Source organism: Phalacrocorax aristotelis, chromosome 4, assembly GCF_949628215.1.
Source record: "Phalacrocorax aristotelis chromosome 4, bGulAri2.1, whole genome shotgun sequence".
Lineage (NCBI taxonomy): Eukaryota > Metazoa > Chordata > Aves > Suliformes > Phalacrocoracidae > Phalacrocorax > Phalacrocorax aristotelis.
This window is the reverse complement of record NC_134279.1, coordinates 56,410,540-56,434,773: the sequence shown is the minus strand read 5'-3', so window position 1 is coordinate 56,434,773 and position 24,234 is coordinate 56,410,540. Positions and strand designations below refer to the sequence as shown.

The window sequence follows — 24,234 nt, the reverse complement described above, 5'->3', positions numbered from 1 at the left end:
TAATCTGCATCTTCACAGACCATCGCTTCTTGTTACTAAATGTATTTTAGAGAACAAATTTATAGTAATACCTACCAAAGTACTCAATCACCAGGACAGGTTGCTCTTAAATTTAGGCTTGTAACTACAACTTGAGATTGATTCATCATAAGCTAGTTCTTTTATTTCAACCCGAGTACAAGGATAAATTGGGAGAATCCTTGGAGGGGTGGAATTGAACTGGACGCCTGCAAATGTCCCTTTCAACCTATTTTACTCCCAGAGTCTACAGAAAAAGGACAGAGAATTTTGATACTTTAGTGCTTTGTTGTTTAGTTGTGTTTTGTTTGTGTTTCTGTTCGGGTCTGGTGATCTTTTTTCTTTTTTTAGAGCTGTTCCAGCTCTAAAATCAAAAAACCAAAGATCTGGATATGAACAAGATATCCCATATCTCTAATAGATACATAAGCTACTGAAGCTGGGAAGTATGCTGTGGACAAAGTGTCTCTATCATTAACATCATTATTATTCCTCTCCTAAAAAAGCTAACAGGAATGCTATCTTAAAAGACAGCATTTAAGAAAGTATAGAGGTAACTTTAAGAAAGTACAGGTATAGTAGTATGTGCTAAGAGCAAAGGAACTAAAGCAAAACTGTTATATTTTTATTCCTTTAAATAGACGTAAAAGAAAGTACTGGCTCTGCACTGAGGAATAAGGCAGAAGCTAAAGGTAAGCTTGGGATTATCCAAGTAGTAAATCTTCCATAAAGTCGTTGAGTGTGACCTATTAAATATGTTACCTAATTAAATGAAAGTTACATGCATAAATAAAGCTGCCTTGGGAATGAGACTAGAAGAACTCAGACTTTTAGCCTTATTACAGTAATCTGAAGTAGTAAAAATATAAATTTATAGTCCAATTCTGAGAGGACTAATACATTATACCAGTTTTGAGACCAAGGACTTTAAATGAACTCTTAGTACTGTCACTGTTAGAACAGTAAATGAAGTGTTAGTTTTTGACACAAAATTACCTGATTCTATCTAGTCGTATACTTCCCCACCCCCTTTACCCCCACATTTTAAAATCCTACTGAGAAAAAGGAGAATAAAATGCTAAAGTAGATGTGCCAGGCTAAGTTAGAATGTATTTGTTTACCAGAGAACCCATAACTTAAGACTTGCTGGACTTGAAAAAGCTTGTTTTGCCATTTTGATTTTAACAATGGACTGCAGGCTAACAGGTAAAGCTTAAAGTAACTTACAGGGTTGACTTATTTTTGGTAGTTGACAAGTTTGGAAGGTACTGTCATTGGAGAATTGGTATTTCATCAGAGTAACTGGAGCTATCTGAAGGATTAAAATTATATACTACTACACTGTTTCTAACAAAAAATGAAGCCGTGAATTTACAGGGCCTAGAGTAGAATTCTACACCCAGTAGAAGTCATAACTTATAGAAAAGTTTAACAACAGAAGCGAATTAGAGAACTACTGAAGACTATTCATGTAAAGAGGCAGAAACAGTCTCAACCCCACTCAGACAAGTACATGTAGTACTGTACCAGTATTTAAACTGGCTTGTTTCACAGAAGTTCCAATGGTTACAAATGGTCTCATGTGTCCTGAGAGAACAGGAAGGGCTTCAGTTGATGAGGTTGGCAAGAGAGGCAGAAGACTGAAACATGTTCTGGAATAAAGAACAAAAATTCAGAGTTGCAAGGAAGTAGAGTGATACAAAAACTATGGCTTTCTACTCATGCTTGAACCTAAATTCTGTTGTTGCTCAACAGAATTCCCGATTTTGCCTCAAGATGGATCATGATCGTTAAGATAAAAACATGCTTGAATTCCTAATAGTGACCTAAATTCAAGATTATTTTTAATCTGACACTTTTTGAAAGACAAGTGTTTATTTTATAGAGTGAAGTCTCCTTAGCTGTGAGGGTTAGGAAGGGCAAGCCTAACACTGCACTTTGTGGGTCACACTACATATATCTGCATTCTCCTGAAGCACAGTCTTTTAAACTCCCCTCCCCTGCCCCCAGTGTTGCATTACACTTCAAAAATGCAAGTATAGAAGTTGAGTCTTAAAGGTTAAAGCCTGTTTTAAATCTGTGCTTGTTCAATCTACTGTTAAGGACTGAAGTTAAATTGTTGAAGTTATACTTTGTTGCACTTTTCCCCAGTGAGAACTTTACACAAGGGAACACTTCCTCTCCGTACACACACCCCCCCACCCCCAAAGTCTGAACCAATAAACTCTTACCATCCTCCTTAGGTGGAAGAAGGCACAAAATTCCTAACCTATCCATGAAACCCTGAGTATTTATTGTCAGAATTTATATAGAAACAAAACAATTCTGAAATTATAGATTTATAAGTTTTACTTATATTGAAAATAGGAAATAACATTCCTTGTAACAGCTTGCTGTTTATAATGATACAATGAGAGGTAACTATTGCAAAGTAATTAACAGTTGACTTAAATGATCATGTATTAAACTTGCAGACATATTCCTGTAAATTAACCTCTTTTCAGGCATTTAATAGTAGCATTAATGGTACAATTGAACAGGTACCTGTAGAAACGAACATTTAGATTTTTCCTTATGTATAAAGCTCAATTCCCAAAAATATAAAAATCCTAAAGTAATTTGAAATGCATGAGGAAAAAAAAGCACTATGGCAGAAGTTTAACATTTTTTATCTCTGGAGTAAGGTCCAACTTTCAAGAACTGGGTGCAGTTTTAGGCACTGTTTCTGTATTTTTATTTGCCTGAATTGTACAACAGGACTTGAGATGCCCCAAAACTGTTTAAGATAAATTTAAGGCAACCAAGTGCAAAAGCTCAGTGTACATTAGATATATGTAAACAGAACATTTCATAGTAGAAATTGTACAACTATTACAAGTCCATAGTGTTGACAGAGGCCAAAACCATTCTGCTTAGAGACACAAATGCAAAATGTAGCTATACTAATCAAGCCAAAAGTTACAAATTCCTAGAAATAAAATATCATTTTCTCTAACACAAGGCAGATGCATTACATTGCTGCGCTAGAATTAAGTGCTCTGCTTTCCCCCCCTACATAACATGCAGTCTCGCATAGGTTTGTTCTGTTCCATTTAGTTACATACCAGCCAACAACAGAGCTCCAAACATTAAAGCAAAATGCACAACACAGCAAACAGATGGAATGTGAATGTACAGATATTGGACCTTTTAAAAAATACAGTACCTAGGATTCCCCATTTGAAACAGTTTTCAGCATATTGCATAGCAGTGAACTCATCTGCTACCTAAAACTGTTGCTGTTGACCCACATGGAGTTCCTCTTCAATTCTTCTTTCAGTTTTCTTTCATACTGTACAGTGGGTCCACAAGCTTATTGTGCACATGCATTAAACCTTGGGGGGAAAGCAACAATGCCAGCTTTACATTAGTTATACTTTTTCAACACCTCTTTCTCTCCACATTTTTATTTGGAGTTTGCTTCAAAGTATACATTTTAAACAGTTCACTGAAGAGAGTAACAGTGGGTTTTTAAAGTAGCTTAAAATCAGAAGTTAAAGACAGCATATATATTCCTGTATCACTTGAATTCTATTGACATCTTCAGTATAAAGTGAGCATGGACAAGACCTCTCTGACAATAGACAAGTCAAGAAGTAGATCTGGAACACTTCCAAATGAATTGAATACACAAGATGCACCAATCTTTCCTTTGTATTAAAAACTGCATAACAGCAATAGAATTATTTCATACCACAGTTTGGCATAAACATCAGATGTCCACGTACTGCTACTTTTACTTACAGCTTGAACTGCAGTTGTTCTGGCATTGTGGTATTACTGTCTTTATAACTAGTAGTGTATACTTGTGGTCCTAGACAGGCAAAACCACACTAGAAGTATCCAGACTGTTAATGCAGATTCAGAACCTCGGTAGTTTAACTGGTTTCCAGCTGAGCTTTTTTTGGTCATACACAAGTCATCCATAGCTGTGATTAGGGAAGGGCTCCCCCCCCAATGAAGATACTTTAATATTGAAAAAAGCAATAAAAAAAAGATGCTGCTTATTTTATTTTGTTACAACTTAGTAAAAACATTACCTACATCTAGGTAGGTATGACATTCAGTTATGATATGCCTTTAACCTCATCTCACCATAGGGACTAATTAAAGTAACGGATCAGTGGTTACAATCTGCAAAGTCAAGTCCATTTTAGCACCAAACTAAAGATTAACTTCTAAAATTACTAATTTAAGTAATATGCAACATTAAAACTAGAGCCTTTGTCTTAAAAAACATTAGTCATCTCACAGCAGCGCACATTTTAGTGATCATCTATGGCAAAGAATATTCAAATACCTTTGCTACATGATGCATCTGGTGGCAAACTCAGTGTCACTGCAGCAACATGAAATTTGAGTAACTATACAATCTGAGGTCATTACTGGAGGTGACCACAACAAAAGGCATTTTATACAGCATCTATTTCTAACCAGTGTGTGATTATTTAATATAAAATGCAGGTGTTACTATTTCCTTCTCCAACTAGTAACACATTCAGCCATACTAAACGGCCAACACACCTATAACTGACATAAGAATCCAGCTTATTTTGTCTCTAGAGGTAACAACTTAGCTTCAGATATTTGCGGAAAAAACCCTAAACCGCCTTAGAAGGCAATGTAACTGAAGAATTTCATGAAGAATAACTATTGGGTTGATTTAATGGGAAAGATCAAGTCAGTAATTTTTTCAGGAGTTTAACAGTAAGTGAGAAAGTATTAAGTATATTTGATACAAAAGCCATTTGTACTGAAGAGTAACAGCTGGACACACCACTCAAACTAGAACCATGTTTTGAACTTTAAAGTATTCCACTTCCTGCCAGTGTTTTTCTCTTCTAAAAAAAGGGAAATGAAAAGGAGAAAATTACCCGCTTCCTAGAGGCATGAAAAATGCTTACAAAGTATTACCTCTCTGCCATATTTCATGAAGGATATTTAAATCCTGTGAAATTGTTTCACAAAAAAAAAAAAGATGTTGTTTCTGGTTTAAAAGACATGCAGAGTCCTTACTTGATAGATGCCAAAACAATTATTTTGAAGGAAAGTCTCACTGTATATTCAAGTATGCTTTGAATAAACAGATTTCTGCACACAGTTTTAAGAAGAGCATGCACAAGTAAGGAAAAACTATCCTGAATTAACTTATCTGTGGACTAATCAGTAAATTCAAAATTCATTTTCTGCTTCATTTTGCAAGTTAGCTTTCCCTTTTCCAATGAGAACATTTAAGTACACTTGATAATTTTAGCCTCTAATAGGTTTTCAGAAAGTAGAATAACTCTTACTCCACTGTTTTCGAAGTTACCAGCCAGTGTGGTACTTGATTATCAAAAAGATCTGAAGTTTCCTGTAGTACCTTGAGTTTTTTTTTAAATGGTGAAAAATCATAGTAAATAGCTGCTATAATTAGCAGTCATTAAGAACTACCTAGCTTCCTAAGAAGCCTAACTTGAATATCAAGATTTAGAAATAATTCCAGATTTGACCCACACTGATTTCTTTTCCATCTTAAAAGCGGAAAAACTCACTTATTTGAGAATAGGTAAAATTAGGCAAGTTTAAAGTAAACAATCTTTAAGAATTCTATTGCTCTGTATTACGGGATAATTAAATACAGTGTGACATAATAGCGCACATTCATATACTGTAGCCCTTGATTTTTTTTTAAAGCAGCGTTCAGTGTCATTCATACCTAGTAATTCCACATTAGGTTTATATCTTTCCCAAGCAAAGCTTTTGTTTATATGAAATACAGGATAATGTTTAAAATTTATTCAAGCAGTTAAAGAAGTTTGTCTTTGAAAATAACACTAAGTACTATCTAGCAGTGTGATACAGGTAGAGACTAACACACACAATAAACACAGCAGAGAACAGCATACTGGGAAAAAATCCAAAATTAATAAGTTTGCCACAAATGATATCGGGATAAAAATGACATTAATGCCAGAATTGCAATCTAATACATACAAGGACACTGGTGATATAATGCTCTAAAAAAAATTTCATAAACTACAATCTTGCTCTCAGATGCCTGAACTAATACAAGTACCCATGCTAGTGAGAACGATGGGCGATTTACAGGATTGCATTTGTGTGCTAATATAGTTAGGAGAAAACTATTTTTCTCAGCTTCTACAGTCTCACCTAAACAGAACTCACATCTAAGAACTTTCAATAACTATCAAAAATCCCAGCTTTAAGCTTGCCTCAATATACCTACTACAAATATGAAAAGCACAGTAAAAGGCTGCAATGACTTAAAAGTCAGTACAGATTGTTATGCGGATTGCACTGTATGAAAAATGTCCTCGGGTAATTTCAAAGTCTGTATCACACATCTCAAGTTTACTAGACAGCACATTACAGCACACAGCAAAAGCAGCAAGAAAATATATCAGTATTAATAAATGTATCAAGTTTTCCTTAAGTGAAACTTTCCAGTATATTTTAAGACTAGTATTTTGGAACACCAGACTGCTGCTGTTTTACATACAGTTGAAGATTACTAAACTATCATTTCAAATTGGAAGCAAAGGAAATATTTTTCCCAAAGTATATTTGTGAGGAATGGAAGGAACACAAGCTATGCCTCCTAGCACTTTTCCATTCACAAGAAATAAGTTCACATTTAGTATTTTTAATATATAACATTATACATTAGCTACTGTAAAGTGTTGGAAGGCTCAGACCTAAGTCAATATAATTTAAAATGTGGGTTTTTTAAACACATGTAACCTCTGATTCAGTGCTCACCTTTAAAGTACTTCACAGTTTTAACTCTTAGTTCTAAAGTAGCATCTTCATCACACACGAAGATAGTACGAGGGTGTTGCTGGAAAGCAGAAACTGTCCACATATGATTGACTCCTTCTTCAATTGCTTTGTACAGTGCAAAAGCCTTATGTGCACCTGTTATAAGAATCATCACCTGCAAAACAAAGGTCTCTTTACCTTTAATACCAGTATCAATAACTAGACTTGAAAAATAGACACATGCAACTAGAACTAAATGAGTTCTTACTTCTCTAGCATCCATCACCGTACCCACACCAACTGTTAGGGCCATAGTTGGTACTTTAGATAAGTCTCCATCAAAGTATTTAGCATTTGCCAAAATGGTATCCATTGCTAAAGTCTTTAATCTTGTTCTTGAAGACAAACTTGATCCGGGTTCATTGAATGCAATGTGGCCATCTGGACCAATGCCTTTTCAAAGTTAAAAAAAGTAAATCATTCCAGACCTGTGAGTCAACAAATACCCTCAAACATTCTAAACAAATAAAAAAAGTTTTAGGACTCATTCTTTCCTTTTAGTTCCCCGTTTCCAATAAAAAGCATTCAAAATGTACTTGAAATAAAGTTATCAGAAACTTGGACACCAAACGCTCTGTTTTTGTATACATACCGGTTCTTTGTTAGTCGCACAACTTTCTTACACCATAATTGAAAAAGTGTGTTTAACTAAGTTATGAAAATTGTGATTAAAGGGTCAGTGTAGTTTTTAGAAACATAGCTATCCATAGAGCATTTCCTCCTACCTCCAACAAACAGGTCAATCCCCCCTGCTTCTTCAATTTTCTTTTCAAATGCATCACATTCCGCCTGTAAGTCTGGAGCATTCCCATCAAGGATATGAGCATTATTTGGATCTATGTCAATATGCTTAAAGAAGTTATTCCACATATAGGAATGGTAGCTCTCTGGATGATTTCTGGGAAGCCCTGAAATCATTTAGAGTGAAATTAACATATCACAAGATTTAACCAAATAGCCTTAATTCCAGTCTATGTGTAACCAATGTAGGGCATGCAACACAAACCTAAGTAAGAAGTCAGATAAAGCAATATTTGGAATTACACTGAGAAAAAGATTTCCTGTTGGCATGCACAAGGTAAATGGTTTACATTTCGTTCGCATACGTCCTACTCAAGTGTAAAGTCTTTAAAAGACATGGAATCACAGTAGTACGTGACAACATACTTTCTGCAGAAGCATTGTAAAGTATTTTACAGGCACAGACTTTAGCCCAGGATCCATGTGGACTAGCTTATTATTTGCACTTTTGCAGATAAAGGAATAGAGAAGAATGTTTAAGATGACACACACAAACACCCCGCCCCAAAGTCTAATTTAGAAGTACAAACATACCAGACTCATCTTGTGCTTTGTCAAGTATTTAACAGCTTTAATAAAGGAAAAAAATTACCAGTATAGCGTGTTCTCAGACAATTAACACTCTTACCTACGTATTCATCCATGTTGAAAGTCTTTACATATTTGAAAGAGAGATCTCCATTCCTGTGATATTCTATCAGCTTTTTGTAGCATCCCAAAGGCGTACTCCCTGTTAAATAAAGTGTTTCTACTGTCGTAGCTATCTGCACAACATTTTCAGTTTATTTAAATCTCTACATAGTCAGATTTTGCTACAATGCTTTTCAACATTAAAGAGATCTGTTATTTCTCAGTTTCTCAAACTTTATCACAACTTTTTTCACAAATCAAATCCATATTTAAATAGAAATATGTTGGAGTATTACCAAAAAGGTATTTGCATTCTTTTAAATACTGTAATTGTTAGCAATGATACAAACATAGCTCTAGATTTAGTCACTTACATAGGCTTTGAATAAAACTTGCCTGTTGGTAGACCAAGCGTGAAATATCTTCCTTGACTTGGCTTGAATTGGATAATACGATTACAGATGTATTTTGCTGCCCATTCACTAGCCTGATCATAATCTTCAAGAATTACTAGCCTCATTATGGCCGTGAGGAACTTCTATGGTAAGATAAACTTAAACCTGGAGAAAATGTCAAAGTTTTAAAAATAAGCACCATATGAATAGTTGTAAAACCTTAGATTAAAGAAGAGAGAAAAAATGACCCTTTATACTGATGTATAGCGCTAAATAAAGTACATTTTACTTGCATAAGCAGACTGCACTCTTGCAGTCCTAGTTCAAGCTGGATTGTTGGACAATCAAAAGAAAAGCTATAGAATTCACATGATAGATTACAAACAATATTTATTAAAATACACAGACTAATTTAAAGTAACTTGTAGGAAAAAGCTAAAACAAAATAAGAACAAGCCATTTAAACTTCAGTCTTTTAGTCGTTACTGTTAGAAACCAGGAAATACTCTGCTTGAAATAAAAACAAACAAATAAGTAAACAATCATTAATTCCTGTCTCTTATGACCAGCAGAATGTCTGAAACTTCAAAAACAAGGCCCAGAATAGCCCCATGCTTCTATCTTCAAAACAGATAATTGGACATAAACTATTAAAACTCCTTTCGCTCTCATTCCATCTCCATTACAACGCTTCAGTAATCTTATTAATCTGCAAAGATATGTTATAGCGTTAGAGATATTTGAAATCTTGACAATTCACAGTAAAAATACCTGTGAGGTGACATTTTGTCTTTTCACCATAACTTTAAACGGAAGTCAGTCAGACATTCTTTATAGGCTCTGATTTTGAGTACAGCTATACTAGTCATTAAGATAAATATCTAAAAAACAGGCTTGGCTGTTAAAAGTACAGGAGCATCTCTTGCATTTAAGTAAAACTCATTTTTCCACGAGTTTCTGCTTATCAAAATCATGTAGCTGTCACAAAGACTGAAGCTCTTTAGCCAGTTTGCAATGTATTTTCTCTTCCCAGGCTTGAGCGTTAGCCAGGAAACAACAGGGCTACGAGCAGCCCTGAAACATGAAATAAACATGAATTAAACCTCAGCAGCGCTCAACAGGGCAACGTCTGTTACTCGCACTAAGCGAGGGAGGAAATGAGCACCACTTTTTGCTGACACGGCTGCCTTCTCTGTAAAACCATGTAAAACCATGGCAAGCCGAACTCCCCGTTGCAGAGGGAAGGAGCCGAAAAGGTTAACACTCCCGCCTGCTCGGGGGGGGACAGACAGACGGCCGCTAGCAGGAGCTCCCACGGCTCAGGGCGGCCTCACCACGGCGCAGCCGATCTCCCCACAGAACACGGTGGTGCTCGCCGAAAGGGACGGCGCCACCAGAACGACCGCAGCGACCGCGGGATTCCGGCCGGGGTCACTTTTTGGGGAGGCTGGTGAATCTGCGCTGCTTGAGGAAGAGACCTACCGCCCCCCCGCCTCACCCCAGCACAGCGCCCCGCGGCCTCCCCCTGCCCGCCGCCCGGCCGGCCCCACCCCGCCAGCACCGCACCGCACCGCACCGCACGGCACGCCCTCCCCGGCCCCGCTCACCCCCGCAGAGCCCACAGCGGTCTCGAACAGCACCCGGGCGGCGCGGCGCGGCAGCGGGAGGGGTGACGGGGACGGCGACCGCCACCTCCGGAGCACCCCGGCACCGGCCCCTCCGCCTCCCGCAGCACCCGGAAGCACCTGGCCGGCGCCGGAAACAGCGCCGCGGGTGGGCGGAGCCGCGCGTGCGCCGGGGCGGCAGCCTCGTCGCGGCGATGTTTTGGAGCCACCGGCGCTGTGGGTCGGGGGGCGGTGAGGGTTCTCTCACCCCGCTCTCCTCGCCGGGGTAGGGCCTGAGCGAGGGAGGTGCCTGCCCTCAGGGGAGGGCATAGGGGGCTGCCTGCGGGTCGGGGTGGGGAGGGGCTGCTGCAGAAGCACTGACCCGCTCAAAGGTTGAACTGGTGTCGGGCCTTTGTGAGGCCTTTTCTGAGATCTGCTGGTTTGGGGGGGCAGGTGGCACACTGAGATCTTGCTGAGAAAAGCTCCCCTGTAACTTAAGTGTTCACTTGAAGCATACAATCATAGAATCACTAAGGTTGGAAGAGACCTCTAGGATCATCAAGTCCAACCGTCAGCCCAACGCCAACATGTCTCCTAAACCATGTCCTGAAGTGCCATGTCTACACATTTTTTTCAATACCTCCAGGGATGGTGACTCCACCACCTCCCTGGGCAGCCCCTAAAGCAGCTACAAAAAGGGCTGTTAATAGTTACTGCAAAAACTGTAGGTGGGGTATCAACTATCTCTTTTTCCTTTAAGAACAGTCAAGTAATTTTGTGGATGTAGTTGGGTAATAATCTAAACAGCTATGGTGTGATACATCTTGCTGGTTGGAAAAGGTTAATCTCTTAAGGGGCGCTTCAGAAATTACTGGGGGAAGAGGAAGCTACATAATTCTGAATATCTACCTATCTGCATGCTGTAGGCTTCACCAAGAGCCTACCATATTAAAAAAAACCAGGATGAATCTGTTTACTGGCCAGGAGTATGACTGACTGAGGAAAAACATGTTTGAAGGCTAAAGGGAGAGAAGCTAATAAAAGGAGGGGGCGGGGGGGAAGAGGAGGAATACAAAAAAAATATCAGGAGTCATACTCACATGAACACAATACATCTTGTGGTAGCCTGACTTGAACTACTGCAAGGTAGTTTAGAAAGATGGAGTAATGCTTTGCCAGGGCATGAAAGGTGCGTTTGCACACTCTTGAGGAAAAGTAAATCTTACTGGAGTCTCTGGGGCTTAGCAGACAACCAATAAAAAACTTCCTTTGCTTCAAAATCTGCGTTTTTTTGAATTTAACTTTCAAGTATCAGCAACTTAATTTAGCTCATGTTTGTTCTTCCTATAAAGTCTTGGAAATTTTACCACATCCTAAAGAATATTCTTTTCCCTTGCACCATTTCTTGAGTCTTGCTCTGAACCTCTGCTGTTTGCATTGTTTCAGGCAGTGGAGGTTGTGGTTTTTCAGATCCTGTGTAACAACCTAAATTTTGCCTCTAGATTTCCCTTCTGGATTTTCCTACCTACATGGACCACGTGTAAAACTTCAGTGGCCAACTGCTGCATACAGCAGACTAGTTAACACATTTCTTTGGTATTATGACACAACTAGGTTCCCGTAGGCCTGAAATTACATCCCCAGAACTGTAGGGGAGGTTCTTTTCTTCCCCTGGTGCGCCCTGTTCTCTGAAATGTAAGGTCAGTGTACAAGATTATCATTATAATTAATTATGTTCTCATGGTCAAGTATCCATCTGTGCTTCCCTCTTTGTCAGCTATCTGCTGCCTTTCTAGGATTTTCTAATGCCTTTCTCTGCATCCTTGGTGTTGCCAGCTTGTGCTGCTGAAGGCAGCAACAATGGGCTTCTTTATTTCCCTAAAACGTTTACTAGCTGCCTAATCTCAAGACGGTAAAAGGTTTCTGAGGATTTTTACTCTAGGGTACACTTGCTACCTGCTGCTTTAACAAGATACGAGCAGAGCATGCCCGAATGGGTGGTACAGCAAGAACAGCCGTTTGCATTATCCATGTCTCCCTTGGCAGGACAGCATCACTCTCTCAGGCTTCCCACCTCTGTGATCCCATTCCTAGCTCTACCCTGTAGGTATGACCCTGCCACATACACCTTATCCTACCATAGTCCATTGGCTTTGTTCATCACTCTGCACATTAAGTTGTTATAGGAAACTGAGATCTTTCACACAGGTTCTGTGTGTTTCCACAACTTGAAAATTTACTATGTTCATCACTAATGAAAAACCCTCAAAAATTCAGGTAATAGGCTCCCCCCTGTTGCATATTCTCCAGGAGGTCAGAGAATATCACGCATTGGTGGAGTTCACACTCCTGAGGGGTACAGGAAAAACGAGGAGCATAATCAGGACCCTAAATTTTAAGGAAGCGAAATTCCAGCAGGACCCCCTGGGAAACGGTCCTCAGGGACAAGGGAAGAGAAGAGAGCTGGTGGATCTTTGAGGACATGTTCCATACAGCGCAAGAACTCTCGGTTCCCTGGTGTAAGAATTCAGGCAAGGAAGGGAAGAGACCAGCATGGCTGAGTCGAGACCTGCTGGTCAAAGAGCAAGAGGGACCTACACAGGCAGTGGAAGCAGGGACAGGTATCCTGGGAAGAACATAGGGATGCTGCCTGGTTGTGTAGGGATGGGGTCAGGAGGACCAAGGCGAAGCTGGAGCTGAATTTGGCATGGGATGCAAAGAATAACAAGAAACGCTTCTACAGGTACGTGAACTAGAAAAGGAAAGTCAAAGACAGCGTACCCCCCATGGTGAATAAGAATGGTGGCCTAGTATCAGCAGATGAGGAGAAGGTTGAGGTGCCCAACAACTTTTTTGCCTCAGTCTTCATTGGTAACCTCTCTCCTCACCCCTCCCAAGCCAATGGACCACAGGATGAAGACCAGGGGGATGAAGCCCCTCCCACTGTAAGGGAAGATCAGGTTCATGACTGCCTGAGGAACATGCACATACATAAGTCTGTGGGACCTGATGAGATGCATCCCAGAGTCCTGAGGGAACTGGCTGATGTAGTTGCTAAGCCACTCTCCATGATATTTGAGAAGTCATGGCAGTCAGGTGAAGTCCCTGGGGACTGGAAAAAGGGAAACATTGTGCCCATCTTTAAAAAGGTTAGAAAGGAGGACCTGGGGAACTAACAACCTGTCAGCCTCAACTCTGTGCTGGGAAGATCATGGAACAGATCTTCCTAGAAGCTATGCTAAGGCACATGGAGGACAGGGAGGTGCTCTGAGGCAGCCAGCATGGCTTCACCAAGGTCAAGTCGTGCCTGACCAACCTAGTGGTCTTCTATGATGGAGTGACTCCATCAGTGGACAAGGGAAGAGATATGGATGTCATCTATGTGGACTTCTGTAAGGCCTTTGACATAGTCCCCCACAGCATCCTTTTCTCTAAACTGGAGAGATATGGTTTTGACGCATGGACTCTTCGGTGAATAAGGAATTGGCTGGGTGGTCGCATCCAGAGGGTAGTGGTCAAAGGCTCGATGCCCAGATGGAAACCAGTGACAAGTGGTCTCCCTCAGGGATCCATACTGGGACCAGTACTGTTTAATATCTTCATCAATGACATAGTGGGATCGAGTGCACCTTCAGCAAGTCTGCAGATGACACCAAGCTGAGTGGTGCAGTTGACACACCAGAAGGATGGGATGTCATCCGGAGAGACCTGGGCAAGCTGAAGAGGTGGGCCTGTGAGAACTTTATGACGTTCAAGAAGGCCAAGTGCAAGGTCCTGCACCTGGGTTGGGGCAACCCTAGATATCAATACAGGCTGGGGGATGAAGAGATTGAGAGCAGCCCTGCGGAGAAGGACTTGGGGGTTCTGGTGGACGAAAAGCTGGACATGAGCCAACAATGTGCACTTGCAGCCAACCGTATCCTGGACTGCATCAAAAGAAGCGTGGCCAGCAGGTCGAGGGAGGTGATTCTGCCCCTCTGCTCTGCTCTGTTGAGACCCCATCCGGAGCACTGCATCCAGCTCTGGAGCTCTCGGCACAAGAAGGACATGGAACCGTTCGAATGGGTCCAGAGCAGTGCCACAAAAATGATCCGAGGGCTGGAGCACCTCTCCTATGAGGACAGGCTGAGAGAGTTGGGGTTGTTCTGCCTGGAGAAGAGAAGGCTGTGGGGAGACCTTATTGCGGCCTTCCAGTACTTAATGGGGGAGTGCAGGAAAGATGGGGGCAACCTCTTTAGCAAGGTCTGTTGTGACAGGACAAGGGGTAATGGTTTCAAACTAAAAGAGGGTAGATTTAGACTAGATATAAGGAAGAAATTTTTTACAATGAGGGTGGTGAAACACAAGCACAGGTTGCCCAGAGAGGTGGTAGATGCCCCATCCTTAGAAACATTCAAGGCCAGGTTGGACGGGGCTCTGAGCAACCTGATCTAGTTGAAGGTGTCCCTGCTTACTGCAGGGGGGGTTGGACTAGATGACCTCTAAAGGTCCCTTCCAACCCAAACTATTCTACGATTCTATGAGTATGTGCTGTACTGTTCTATGCTCAGTGGAACTTCATGCAGTTTTTCCTGCTGCCTCTGCATTCTGAGCAACCTTCTGTGTCTGTTGCCTTTTAGCAAACTTGGCAACATTATCTAAACTATTTCTGTTGGACATACTCTCATACAAATTCCCTGTCTTCTGTGAGCGTATTTGATTCTGCCTCTCCTTGTTAGTATGCTAATGTGTAGGGTATGGTTTTTCTCAACTCATTCTCCAGTTTTCCTTTCTAATCAGTAGTAGATGCAAAATAGTCTATATGCACTGAACGTTGTTGCTAGCAATTAGGCAAAGTCTTTATTAGGTAGTCCTTATTAGGTTTCATTGACTAGCATGACTAGAGATTTCTTAAAATCTCACAGTCATAATATTTAAAATCCTAGTGTTTTTCTGTTGCTTTTTGAAACAGTATTTCTGTCATACATTTTTTCAGTTTTTTCTTAATGGCCCTTCTGTTAAGTATTAAATCATTTACTAGTCATGGCGCTCTGATTTTCATATATCTGCTATGATCAGGTGATTTTTGTGTTGCTTTCTTTAAACCTGCTATTCTTTTGGCATCTAATCTCTGTTTTTAAGTGACTAGGAATTTAAACTGGATGTACTTCTATAGTAACCAAGTTGCATCGAGTTTTATCTGAAGAGGGCCACCTGAACCTAGAAGGCTGAATCCCATTCTTTTAACAAAGTAGTTATCCCTTCAGATTCCCTCCTTTTTAGTTTGAAGAGCAAAAAGGATCCTGCTCAAAGTTGGGACCTACGAAGGAAAGCAGCTCAGACATACGTTGACATGCAGGAAAGACTCTGAGACGACCAAAAGGTTGTGATGGAGATATTTGCCAAGTAAGGCATTAAATGTAGAGGTCAAGAAACAGATAATCAATGAAAAGGCTTTAAAAAAAAAAACCAAAAAGCAAAAAAAACCACCCAAAACTCTTTTCCCTCTGCTGAATTAAACTCTGCTGCGTACCAGATGTGCAAATCAAGAATAAGGATACAAAATAGCATAGCAACTGAAACCTTTTAGAGGATGACCTGGGCGGACCGTGTGTAACATTTCCATGGTGAACTGCTGCATAGAGCAGACTCGTTAACACGTGCCTTAGGTATTGCTGCACACCTAGGCACAACAACAGGCTTCTCTCTTCTCAAAGCCAGTGAGAAAGCAGCAGAGCTCATAGGTGTTTCTGCAGAGATATTAATGAGATTGGACGTAAAAATATGCAGGATATGTCTAACACCATCCCATTCCAGTGATGCATAAGGGAAACAGGTTCCCTGTTTTTGCAGCCAGCAAAGTTTTTACTAGCTTATACGCAGGCCACCCCGTCAGAGCCAGCTCAGTGCTTGGGAATGTTTCTGGGTGTATGTATTTTCTAAGTACTGAGAAACTCTGTGCTCATGAAAATTTTCTCCTTTGACAGTGTGCAAAACTAAACCAGGATTTAAAGTTTCGTGCTAGGCTTTCGAAGATGATGGGAGATAAACAGGAAAACCATGCTCAGTGGTTTTTATTAGTACTTTTAAGGAGACTAATGTTGCATCCCTTTTAATATTGCTCCTTTTTGTTTTTAAATCAACTTTGCTTTTTTTTTTTTTTTAGAAAAGCTTGGAAAGACTGGAGTGGTGAAAAAGCTTCAAGAAACGCAGTTTGGACTTATTATCTCCCTCTGCATTGATTAAACCTTTTTTGTGTGTGTGTGTGTGTGAGGATTTTTTCCCCTTATAACGTATTTGGGCAGCCTGACGTGGTGTGAGGGGGCGGCCGGGCCCGCCAGGTGGCAGCAGAGGCCGGGGCCGGAGCCGGGGCCGGGGCCGGGGCCGGGGCCGGGGCCGGGGCCGGGGCCTGCAAGCGGCGCCGTCGGGGACCAGTGGGTCTCCCCGAGGGCCGCTGCCCTCCCCTCCCCTCCCCACCCGTCCTGCTCCGGCTGCCGGGCCGGGGCCCTCCTAACCGCTGGGCTCGGCGTGCCAAACCACTACCTCGGTAATTACCTTGTGTTCGTTAAAGCCTTGCTTACCGCTTTGTTTCTTTGTTTCGGCAGTTGGCATGAAACGATAATAATCAACTTTATGTACCCTTAAAAAAGAATAAAACTTGTATTCGTATTTATAAAATATACAGACTCCAGCAAAATGCAGTTAATATATGGTTTATTTCCAGGTTATTTCTTCCAATATATGGAATCTCATTTTTGGAAAGTAATGGTATCCTTTGCTATCTTGGCCATTCAGTAAGGCTGGACGGAGGCAGGGCTTGAGAGGAAGATCAGAAGTATATTTGCACCTAGTTTGCAGAGATGCACCACACTACTGATGGGTGTTTATCTGGATTGATTTGGTATTTATTGTGCTACCATTTTAATCAGAGGCTTTCTGAATCCACTTAGCAGCACTTAGCTGTAACAACACACTGTCAAGTAGAGCTTAGAAAATGGATATCCTGCAGTTCAGTTGCAGAAGGTCCTACCTAGGTCATTATTTCCTGAAAGAGCAGATAATGGTTCTTGCCCCACCTGTGGATGTTACAAATGAATTTAGAAAAGAGAGAAGGCTTAAGCAAATTCTCCCAGGAGAATTCTTTTTTAATCCCTACAAACAGGAGCTGCTGCCTGTCCCCAGAGGATAGGCTGTTTCTGCTGACTGTACCATTTGTGGTTGTGTACATACCTTCTTTGTGCAGTTCCAGAGACAAAAGAGCAGATCTCCAGCTGAGCCCTGATTATAAACCCTTTTTCTCCCTTAATGCGTAGCTGACTCTTGTTTTTTTTTAGGGGGGAGTTGGGGGGGGGAAGGGGGGGATTTTTGTTCTCATATGAGGACCCAGGGATCTCCTACAGGAATGTGGGTGTGTGGCTGGGGTGATTCTCACCCATCCTACCCCCATCCTAGGACCAGTCAAAACGTCCCTCAGGCTGTGGCACTGGAAAGTACTGATTATTCTCATCAACTTGTTAGTATAATTTTGAGATATACAAATTGTTACAAAGTTAAATGTTCCCTTTAGAAATTTATTTACATGTCGTAAAGCTACCTTAGTCTGTTTGGTTTGAGTGATCATGTGATGAAGCATGGGATGAGAGAGGATATTTGGACATGACAAAGCCTCTAGAAAGCATCTTTTATTGTACCAAACAGAAATAACCCTTTTTTTTTGACTTGTCTGATTTCTGTTGCCACCTTTCAACCTAAGGGGTGATCAGCAGGCAGAGGAGTTGGAAGACCTGAGGCCAGAATTGTCCCTGACTCTCTAATACTGCATCCTTTATTTCTTTAACAACATCCTTGTAGACTCAGGCTTTCCAAAAGCATGCTCTTTTTTTTAAGATCTAAAAATATATAGAATTCAACCCATTTACTTCAAAGACTATAAAATCTATTCATATTCTACAGGTGGGATAATACTGGCACAGAAGACAGAATGTGAAAAAATGTGTATGTCTTAATTCACCTCAAAGTTAGTGCAGTTTGGGAGGGGAAATAAATTTGTGGTTGACATTACCTTGGCTTTCAAAGTTGTTTTTAACAGGCACTCAGGGAAGCTTTAAACTATGCCAGGATCTGGCTTAGGTAGGCAGAGCGAGAAGAAAGGATCTGCCACTCCAGCATCCCCTGCATCTTCTAGGAGCACAGAGAGGGAAATCACATAGCCACAAAGTAGGAGAGACAGGAAAGCATGGGCAAATGCTTAGCATGGCTTCTGTTTGCTGAGTTCTCGGCCCCTGGAGACGCACCCACAGACAATTTGACAAAAAGGGTAATATCTCTCTCTATGGGCAATGATGTAAGGGTGGCGTAGGCATGGCCAGATGACTCACCCAAGCAGGGAGTTACGGTATGTCACTGGTCTTTGGTTAAGAGAGTTTTCATAAAAGGCTTTATGTGAATGTATCAGTGTACCATGATCAGTGTACCATCCTTAAAGATCACAGTCATTCTTATTCCACCTTCCTCTCATAGTCTTCCTCTGCTGGGGCTTTACCATGCTTGATGTCTTCGTCTGGCTGGAAGGATAGGGCTTCTCATAGTCTTCCTTTGAACTATGTAGACAACTGCCAAAGACAGTTTCAGTGATTTGTCTAGCTCCATATAAAACTAGTCCCAGGCTTCTGGAGCTGTCACACTGCTTGTTGGCATCAGGTTATTTTCATTCTCTTAGGCAATGTTTATGGCAGTGTCCCATTTCAGTTAATCTGTATGTTATCAGTGATATGAATGTTTTGCTTGTTAGCAGAAATCTTGTACTTTCTGCTGAACTCCCTTCAGAAGTTTTGGGTTGGCCGCTGCCAGTGTTTAGTGGGACAACAGCTAGTATGTGGGGAGATTTTTTCTTCAGGCTGCTCTAGCACTGCCCCAGGATGTTTAGATAATACAGAAAACAGGTTGCATATTACCTCCTGTAGCTTTCTCTGAGAGACAAGGGGTAATTTAAGATAAAGAGTACAGGACATACTCTGTGAGTTGGGATGACCTGCAGGTTTGTAAAGTATTTGAAGAATTTGTAGATCACGGGCCTGGCTTGTGCTGTGTACAAAGCTGTGGCAAAGCTCACTCTGCTGTGTTGATCCTGTTCTCACCTTAGGGTTTTTGCCTTGGAAGGAATGGAGACTGCTTGTGGCAATAAGACTGTGAATAGAAAACAAGGTGAGGGAGGCTCAGGCCAGATCCTAACATGAGGTAGACCTGCTCGTACGGATTATTTGGATTAGCATATTCAACATTTGCAAATATTTTCCTCTTTTCATCTGTGCAGAACCAGAGATGTGAATTAAAAAAGGTGCACATTTGTGAGTGATGACAGCACAAAACTTGCAGAAACCTTTCTTGCCATTTGTTTTACTAATCAATAGATGAAAAAAAAAAAAGACCTTCCAGGATGATTCATCTCTCAGTTTTATTAGCCTTATTCCTAGAATGACTGTCCTCCTCTAATAGGAATGAGCCTATGTTTCTAGCTGCTTGTTGTCACATCCCCACCTCTCTGCTTTACTTGCCTCTGGTAAGGTTATAAAAGCTTACCAGGAGACAAAAAAAAAGTTCTAATATTGTGATATGTATGTGATTCCACAAGGCAGATGAAAGTAGGGAATGCTTTGAATGTGAATGATGGTTGCAAAGTGTGATTTTTAGCTGTTGGTCTGATTTGTGGCCGGAGCTGTTGGAACTTACGCGTGGCACGTCGGGCTGCTCGCACTCTGAAATTCAGTCTCATGCCTGTGTCGCTACAACTGACATCTGTTTCGGTAACCTGCAGCCAATGTTCCCCATGAGTTTCTGTAATTGCTGTTGGCAACTGACACAGCCAGATTATGTCTAGGAGTAGATGCTCCTGCTGATTTCAATTTAGGCAAGGCATGTATCCACAAACAAGAATCCACAAACGGTTGGAAGGAATCAGCTCTTAACTGATGCACTGATGTATAGTAAGACTCTGCTGAGAACAAATTACATGGACTTAATTTCCATACAGATGACCGCTCTTGCTTAACAAAGGCCTTCTCTGTTGATTCTGGGGATATGTCAAATGCTCTTTGCCTAAGAATAAGGGAGAGTTGCCTCCATCATTTCAGCTGCTTCCAATAAAAAAACAAATGGTACCCACAATGCTAAATTCCTTTTCCCATCATAAAACCTTCTGCTGGGCTAGGTTGGCCTTTGGTTTGACCCTGTACAGCTGTTCTTGTATTCTTATAAAAAAGAAGTTAAAATTTGCTGGCTTCCATACTTATCTACAGATGGGGAGCATTCCTGATGCAGCAGAAGCCAGCTGAGAAGAACATGCTGTTGATCAATGCTGTGCAAACACAAAGCTGGAAATCAAAGAAAAGGGGAGAGACCCTAAGAGAAAAAGGAAGATGGGCTTGCAGGAGATAACCACTGGAGAGTGGAGGTGATACAGAGAGGAAGAATGGTTGTACTGCCTCCAGAACGGAGAACACATCATGTATGGGTTGGGTGTCATCTCTGTGCCCAGTGGTCCAAAAAGAAGTTTGTGTCAGAGTTTAAGTTACATGGTGGCCTCTTACATGCATTTAATTTGCAAAGCCTTTTGCCTGTGCAAGTCTCATTGTGCTTCTTGTACTAAGCCACCTCATCTAGTGAATTTCCCCAAGAGAGATTGCCTGACCTCCTGTTTTTCCAGTTCACCCTTCTGTTTCCTCATCAAAGCCCAAATGTCATGGTTTCCTTTTCTTCCCTAATTCCCAGTTCAAGTGCCTCCTAGCTCTGTGTCTCCTCCGATTCATAGAGCAGCTGGTCTGCGTGACCATATTGGTTTGTGGGGCAATGGGCGTACACAACAACCTGAGACTCTTGCCCGACCTGTTACCTCTGACTCTGGTACTCCCCACTTGAGTCCCAGCTGCTGACACCCTGGTAAAAGCAGTGTATTTAGGGCAAGCAGCAACTAAACAGTTATGTATTTCACCACATACTCCCTGAAGTTGTTCTGAAAGGCACAGCACTTGCTTGAAGTGTGCATCTTTCCTCCATGTCTCCCAAGTTGGGAGACCCCAAACTTTCGGCTTGCAAATTCCTCTGATGATCCTACAGTGCAGAGGATCACAAAGAAATGTTATGCCATGCTTCTTAAGTCTGAAAGTTTAATTTGGATAGTAACTGTAAAGTAAAATTCTGATTCAGAGGAAGGCTAGTCAAATAGATTGTAGTTGACATTTCCTAGCCTACATTTTGAATTTCTCCATGTTATTCATATGGAGATAAGCAGAAAAACTGAGAAATTTTTGTTGCCATTTTTTTTTTTGCTTTGTTCCCCCCCCCCCCTCCGGCCTATTATTGTTATCTAGGAAAATGTGTGTTTTTCTTTGTCGTGAATAATTTATAGAAATCGCCCGTGCATCTCATTTCTCTGATTTCCTAATTCTGGCAGTTAGTGACCTGAAAGATGTTCCAGGGAAGGCTGTTTTGTCTCCTGTGGCCTCTTACAGTGGTCATATGCTGTTTCCTGGCAGTTGCGTAGAACAAACTTTTTGACAATTTCGCCTCAAAATCCATCATTTTCTTTCTCTTCCACTTACAGCCTTTCCCTCCTCCTTTCTGTCTAGCTCTTCAGCTAGTAAGGTGCTATATCGTGCAATATATATCATACCAAAGATGTTTTATTAATCATCTGAGGGTGCATGGTATTTTTACAACAATTGAGCCACGTCCATCATATCTTTAGGAGTTTGAAGGCTTCACAGACCACATGGCTTTGCGCACATGAGGAAAATGTTCTTTGGCATCAGATGTGCAATGTACTACTCTGTTGAGAGCTAGGATTAAAGGGTTTGCCCTGCCATCTGTCAGGCTGTCATTTTCAATAAATGCTGTGTCACGGAGATGTTATTATAGCACAGACATTGGCTGAAAGTGGGATGCACGCATCATCCTAGCAGGGTATTTCTGAAGTAAAAAAAAAAAAAATAAGTGGCATTTTAAAAAATAGAGAAGTTTGTTTTGTTTTGTTTTGTTTGTTCACAGCTGTGGGAAAGAAAAATGGCCAGACCTGAGAACTTCTCTGGAAACCACATATGGGACAATGAGCAACTAAAACTCACTTCTTAACCCAGCTGCATATCATACACATGATACGTGACAGTCCTGGGAGACTATCAGCATATTGACGCAAGTTTTGGCCTTTTGTCTGTGTTTGCAAGCACTCCTCCAGTGAAAACAGTCACATAATTGTGCACCACCATTCCTGCTGCTTTGCAGGTAGAAGGACAAAAGCATTCCAGATACTCTTTTGCCAGAGGGTTATTTCTTATGGGAACTTATTCAGACTCCTTGAAGCTACAGGCCAGTTTATACTCGTGTTTCTTGGCCATGTGTTGGGAGATGCAGCAGAACTCCAAGAGAAGCTCTGACCTTTAATTGATAAAAATAATATCCCTGGAAAATGGCAAAATCACTGCAAAAGAAATTACAGAGGTTGCTGGGGGCAGTTGCTCTCAAACTCATGTGGACATAAGTGGCCTGTGTAAGGCAGCTCAGAGCTTTCACCGAGATTTGACCTGCTGTGCTCAAATCCCTCCGTCTCCCAGTAACACACATGTTCTGGGATGAGCTCTCATTAACATCCTAGGTGCCTTTCTGCAGTGGGGTACACCCACTACAGTGGGGTGGAAATTATACCACTTTTATCACAGGTAATCTCTTTGTGATGAGTCTCAAAAGCGGTCAGTTGGGCTTTTTCTGTATGCATTAATGCCAGTCAAGAGTCCATCAGCAGTGCCAGTGCACAGACAGATGTGTGCCCAGCAAACTGGACACTTAGGAGATGTAGCTTCTGAAGGCTGACTTTTTGGCCTGCAAACAGCTCCAGCCAGAAAATGAAACACCAAGGCATTAGAAAGCTGTGCTCTATGGTTCTCAGGAATCGAGGCAAGAAAGGCAGGGAATTTCTGGGTTGTTCTTTTGAACGCAGGTGTCTGTGTTCTCCCTAAATGCTTTTTCTACACACAAATTTGTATGTGATTTTTTTGTGCAAACTCAGTGTACAAAAGCTATGCACCTCTCTCTGAGATTGCTTTTTTAGTCCACTGTTTCCTGCTGCCAGTGCTGGCTTACGTAACTTGCGGTATGATAAGGATCCCTTCAGACAACAGCAACCCAACCATGAAATCAAGATCTTTTGATCATGTTTCAAGGAAGTGCTTGTTTTTCTTCTTTTGCCACTGTATTATGCTGTCCTTTCTCTTCTGGTGTCATTAAAGCTATGCAGTCGTAAGTACAATTGCATAATATAGGAGATAAAATTCTCATATAATAAATAATAAAATGGCTAAGCTGTTGACCATTCTGCTGTTGTCTCTGTCACTTACTTCATGTTCCATACCAGGAATAAATTTGGACCACTTCAGGCTAAATGAAACATTCTGGAAAATGTAGTAGTAGGTCTTTGTGCCATAAAAAATGCAGTGGACAGTGTAGCACACTGCAGGTGCTGCAGGCGAGCAAGAGGAAAGGTACTTGCTGGTATCTCCAGGTACAAGACACAGATCAAGGTTTCCAACTTGTGTTTTTGATCAGGCAGGAGGAAAAATTGCAGTACGTGTTGTTTTTTTTATAAAATACAGATTAAATAATTCTGGGTGTGTAGTTTTACTTCTAGGAAATAATCCAGGGCATGAAGAGGCCGTAAGTCTATGCAGAATCACTGGACTGAAAGTACTGGACTGGGAGGGACCTTAAGAGACCATTTAGTCTATTACTCAACTTCAGGTGTAGCCATATCTTCCCAGACTGTTTCTTGTCTCGCCTGTTTTTTAAAACTTTCTCTGATGGATATTTCATAGTCTCCTCCAGTGCTCAGTTATCCTTGCTATTGTAACATTTGATCTGTTGTCTGACCTGAATTTCCACTTTGAGTAATTTAATGCAAT

General features: G+C 41.2%; 1 protein-coding gene across 2 annotated transcripts; it reads right to left on the bottom strand.

Annotated features, from left to right (window-relative positions):
• Positions 1-2,349: 2,349 nt before the first annotated feature.
• GNPDA2 (glucosamine-6-phosphate deaminase 2) lies at positions 2,350-10,471 on the bottom strand. Of its 2 annotated transcripts, XM_075091573.1 has the most exons (7): positions 10,313-10,471; positions 8,703-8,870; positions 8,309-8,406; positions 7,605-7,787; positions 7,088-7,272; positions 6,820-6,994; positions 2,350-3,392 (listed from the first exon to the last, which is right to left on the bottom strand). In XM_075091573.1, exons 2-7 carry the CDS (start codon positions 8,828-8,830, stop codon positions 3,334-3,336), a joined length of 828 nt encoding a protein of 275 aa, XP_074947674.1. In that variant the 5' UTR covers positions 8,831-8,870; positions 10,313-10,471; the 3' UTR covers positions 2,350-3,333. The 2 variants fall into 2 exon arrangements, with proteins under 2 accessions (XP_074947674.1, XP_074947673.1); XM_075091572.1 differs by having other exon boundaries at positions 6,820-7,272.
• Between the last annotated feature and the right edge of the window lie 13,763 nt (positions 10,472-24,234).